The sequence below is a fragment of the Leuresthes tenuis genome, unplaced genomic scaffold (genome assembly GCF_036924035.1).
Source record: "Leuresthes tenuis unplaced genomic scaffold, fLeuTen1.0.hap1 SCAF_16, whole genome shotgun sequence".
In the NCBI taxonomy this organism is placed as follows: domain Eukaryota; kingdom Metazoa; phylum Chordata; class Actinopteri; order Atheriniformes; family Atherinopsidae; genus Leuresthes; species Leuresthes tenuis.
Window position 1 is genome coordinate 18,848,972 of NW_027325370.1, and position 5,221 is coordinate 18,854,192.

The 5,221-nt window shown below is 40.0% G+C and overlaps 1 protein-coding gene across 1 annotated transcript; it reads left to right on the top strand.

The window, feature by feature from the left end:
• The first annotated feature begins 311 nt into the window (after positions 1–311).
• cox4i2 (cytochrome c oxidase subunit 4I2) lies at positions 312–4,675 on the top strand. Its single transcript, XM_072366649.1, has 5 exons — positions 312–397; positions 2,575–2,668; positions 3,280–3,444; positions 4,062–4,193; positions 4,279–4,675. Exons 2-5 carry the CDS (start codon positions 2,575–2,577, stop codon positions 4,410–4,412), a joined length of 525 nt encoding a protein of 174 aa, XP_072222750.1. The 5' UTR covers positions 312–397; the 3' UTR covers positions 4,413–4,675.
• The last annotated feature ends 546 nt before the right edge of the window (positions 4,676–5,221 follow it).

The following is a 5,221-nucleotide window of genomic DNA, read 5'->3' on the forward strand; positions in this document are numbered from 1 at the left end:
CCCAAGTTTCCGCATGAAACCTCATCTAAAAAAGGACCCCAAAATCTCTGCTTGGTCTGAGCCGGAGCTGCGAGGACGGTATAAGACAGACAAAGTGTCCTTGTATCACTTTTGTCCTGCAGGCTAAACTCAGCCCCCTCTCTTTCTGCCAGTCCTTTCACATACTTTGCTTGATGTTTGCTTGTACAAATTTTTATCTCTCCCCCATTCCAAGTTCCCTCCCTCCTTCTCTCTCCCTCTTCCTCCCCTGCAGCCTCTGTCACCCGCCCACCAGTTGGTTCCTGCTTGGTGTTAGGAGGCGATAACAGCACAGACAAAACAAGAAAGAGGGCCAAGACAGCCGTTTTCTCACAAGATTTGGTCTTTTGCTGCTGCATCTTCCAATCTCGGGACTACTGTGAGTATGTTTTTGCAAGGTCAAATAAACAGATGGAGGAAAACTTGAGGGGATAGATGCAGGAATACACCCCCCACATTTGCACGCACACACACACACTCCAATTACAAACGTTTAGGGAAAGTGGCGGACGTGCAGGAAGGACAGCAACACAGATTGAGCTGAGAAACTTCTGGACGTGTGTTAGTATACAAAGATAAAACACAACCTAGAGAATAAATTAAGTATGTAAAAGCTGATGATCTTGTACCTACAGAAGATTGTAATAAGAGTTTGTAGTCCTGAAAAAGGTTTCTCTTGCAGGGAATAAACAGCTGTGCAGAAATGTAAACATGAAGGCGCCGTGGTATTTTTCACTGATGCAGATTTTGATTCGCTGCTTATCTAATGCATTTTTGCAACAAATAATCACGCAAAAGAGATTTACCTCTGTCCTTATAAGAAGGTCAACTTGAACTCTTACATTGACTCGCTGCCAAGTTCTGTCTCTTTCGCTTGCCTTGTGTGTGCGCTTGTTTGGCTATCTTTGCGACGTTGTGTGGACTGTTGGCAAAGGGGAATTTTTGAAAGAGAGTGACCTGTTTTTTGCTGGTCTAAATCAGTGGGGAAGTGTTCAAGTAAGAGGGAGCAGAATGAAAATGAATGTCCTTCCAAACGCAATGAGAGTAAATCTGTTCACACAGTTACATTGTGAGCACAAACTCAGGTTGGTGTAATTAAAAAAAAATGAAAAAAATAAAAATAAAATCACTTAATTGTAGGATTTAGACTTAGGAATTAGGACTACTGGTAGTAATGATTAGGTTAATCAAGGAGATAAATGTAACTTAATAACTTTCTTCATTTATTTGGCACTTTTCAATCATGAGTGCAATGCACAGAGCTTTACAAATTAAGGACAACCATAAAAACTCAAGCAGAGAAATAAAACAGAGACAGGTCTGTATCCCTGCAAAGAACACCTGGTAAACATCACTGTCACTTCAAAGCCGCCTTCTTTCTCAGTGCAGCGTCTCCAGTGTACTTCTGGAAGAACTTCCACAGATCAAATCATTTAAGTGTCAAAGATCTCAAAGTTTGCTTCCATTTCAATGACTCACTTTTCATTTTTAGCTTACAGTGCAATGTGCGATGAGCAGTGAAAGATAATGAGGTCACCGGAGAGATAAAGAAGGGATTTGGCATTCATGCCAGCCACCTTTGTAAAGCACCTAATGAGATCCTTTGATTCACTAATGTGAACAACAGGCAGAGAGTGTGGCCACTATAAGTTTTTGGCATAACTAGATGATTTTATTTATTTATTTTTTAAAAAGGGCTGTTTTTTCTTTAAATTTAGTTTGTGCATATTTTTTGTGGGTATAATCTATAAATAGCAAAACAGATTCTCAGCACCCTGCTGAGTCATGAATACAACCTGATTTGCATCAGAGGGATTTTATGATGCCTAATAGTGAGATACTAACACATTGTAAGCAAAATTAGTAAAAGCTTTGTTAAAAAACGTTAGAGTGCCACATCTGCCAAATTAATCAAGGTTAGAATTGTACCTTTTTACCTTAATTTTTTTTCCCCTTCTGTGTTTTGGGTGTTTCTCTGACCATCATTTTCAGCTTGACCTTTTGATTTTCTAATTTGAAACATACAAACCATCAAAGCTAAGAAGTAGCAGCCAATAGGTTAAGATACAGTTCAAATAGGATAAGTAGCAGGTTGAGAAGCAGACAAAAACGTGATTAATTCAATAAGACGTTTGAAGAAAAAAAAAGGGAGTATTTGCAAAGACCAAGAAAAAGGCTGAACTCAAATCTAAAACAAGATCTTATAAGGAGGGCGAAGGTGATGGATAAGTGGGAACAGGAGTGCTAATTGGCAACACTAAGCAGGTGGCTGAATGAAGAATGATTAAAAAAACGAACACAAAAAATTTGATCATGCTTCTAAAACATCAACGGTCTCTGACTTAACTATCGGAAGAAATATCGCATAGTTAATCACAAATATTTGAAGACAGAAGGTCATTAAAGCTTTCCCAAAAAATAATTCTAAAGAGATTAAAGTAGATTTTTTTTCTTTTGTAAAAAAAGGAATATAGTACAGAACATCGATAAAGCAAGAATAACCACCTGGTTTTACAGTAGAAAATATATAATAAACTTTTACTTATCTATTTCCAGATGCAGCGCTTGATTACAGTGCGCGTGGCAAGCCTTTTGGCGAGGCGCGCGACGGAGGCCACGCCCATTAACAGCGTGAGGATGGCGAGTCATGGTAACCCCTTTTCTTCCTCTTCTTTGACTTAGTGGATGTTAACTGGCAGTTTCAGATGTTGCATCGATTTTTATTTTTTTGTATGATTATTTTTTAAACAAAAATTAAATGACACACGAATAATTGGAGCTTCTGTGCTCTTGAAAACATTTCTTGCAGTACTGTTAATATTTCTTTAATAAGGCTGTTGTCAACATGGTGCTGGGAAACGGGGAGGTTTAAACATGTTGGGCACAGAAACCGCAACAAACGGCGTCTGCCCCTTTTTTGTTGTCAATCCTAAAGCGTCTCAGAAACTCATGAGGTGTAAATCATTATTACATCTAAAACCTTTCATGAAACGTGTTGTGTGGACGTATGCAGAGAGAGACAAAGCTGGGGAGTCTTGAGAAGGTTTAAAGTCATAATTAAGCTCATGGTGTGTGTCAAACCAGCAGATGGCACTGCTGCACCACAATAACCAGATGTCCATAAAGGCAGATGTTCCTTTGGGGCATTCGTGTCTCTATTGGATTGTGTAAAGGACATGACAGAAGATGCATTTTAACAGCTAATATCTTTACAATGCTGAAGCACTTTGTCCTGCAAATGACCCCATGTTGTCCCACCAGAGGTGTCGGATACGGTTGACATGTCTCGGCCAATGTATTATGACCGCGTGGACCACCCTCTGCCTGACAGAGCCTACAAAGATGTCCTGACTGATGCTGACAAGAAGCTGAAACAGAAGGAGAAAGGACCCTGGGGTCAGCTGACCAAAGAGGAGAAGATTGCCTGTAAGTTAGGTCACACAATCCAAAGTTTTTACTTGAAAATAGTTCTGAGGTGATTGCATATCACTTTAGTATTTTCACCTATAATGACACCATCTTATACCACTCAGGAAGTTATTAGAACAAGTAACAGTGGTCAAATATCATATCTAATCATTTAAGTAAAGTGTAGGGATCCTTTGTCCATGCAGACTGGCATTATAATGTTTATTCGATTCTGTGGCCTGAGTCTCACTGTCTGATGTAACTAATGGAGTTACTCAAGGCAGTTTTGCGGGTCTCACTGGGTTTATTGTGTCATGTTTTAATAATAAGTCAAAGTGCTCTTTTTTAATTTCTTTTTTTTTTTCTTGCAGTATAGCATTTAGCTCATTTTAAAAGAAGATTGATAATGCAGGATATTTATTTGTTATGGAGATGTTTCCACTGATATATCACCTTACAGTTATCAAACCAGTTGAATACTTATTCTACTGCTGAATAACAGATTATAGAAGAAGGACCCGCAGCTCGGGAGATACAAACATTAAAAACTGGAAGTGATAGAGGGATGGTGCAGTGAGTTTAACAGGGATGATATCTACATATCATACTGATGAAACACCTCTCCCCTGCTGCAGTGTATCGTCTCAGTTTCTGCCAGACTTACCCAGAGATGAAGCAGAAGACATCAGAGTGGAAGACTGTCATGGGTGGCATCTTCTTCTTTATTGGCTTCACTGGCCTGGTGGTGTGGTGGCAGAGAATCTATGGTAAAACCTGCCCGTTTTAGCTCTGACAGGAACTTACCTCTCTGAGATTCATCAATAAATCTTTTTTTTTTTTTTTTCCCCCCAGTCTTCCCTCCACACCCCAGGACCATTGAGGGTGACTGGCAGGCCAAGCAGCTGAAGAGGATGCTGGACATGAGGATCAACCCGATCGAAGGCTTCTCCGCTAAGTGGGACTATGAGAAGGGCCAGTGGAAGTAAAGCAATGGTTGGACTGGGGCCGAGGTGGTACAGAGTGTGACCCTGTCACCTTGGTCATGATTTTCTTCCACTCGGAGGCTGTCCTTACAGTCTGTCTGAATTTAAACATAATATAACAGCCGCTAAGAGGAAAGGAGCTTATTAACTGTTTGTCTGTCATGGGGGGATTTCACTCTGCATTACTTCTGGTTCTCCAGCCAGCCTCCCCTCCAACCACTGCAGCCTTCTGTCACAGGGATAACTGTGGCCTTCCTCGTGTAACCACACATTAATAATAAAAGAAATGTTGCTTTCATCTGTAACCATGTTGGTTTTTTTATTTTTTTATAAGGGATTCATCCAAGTATGGGGAGTATAGGATTCCATTTCCACCCACTTCACACTTCTACTGTACAACAAGTCAGAGATGCAGTACATTCTGGTGTACAACATTTAATTTCAAGCCAAGAGTCTTAAGTTTTGGACTATTTCTTTAAATGTTACCTGACAGAGTTAAGATCCGTAATTTATAGGTATGCAGAATTCTTAAGCTGCATACTTTATTCTTATTTTTCTTGCCTATAGCACAGTGTTAGTTGCAGTAACTGACACTGCTACTGATAAACGGAAGCTTTACTATCATTCTTTCAACACAAATACTTTACCTGCCCCACCACCATACCATCCACATCTATTACAAAGACCTGCATCCCTGTAGCTGGAAGTCCAAAATATAACCGTGGGAATCTGGCGCTTTAGATGGGAACTATTTTCCAAAACATGCCTTTGCATCTTGGGGGAAAAAGCTTTGAATTGAATTGTTGATGTGC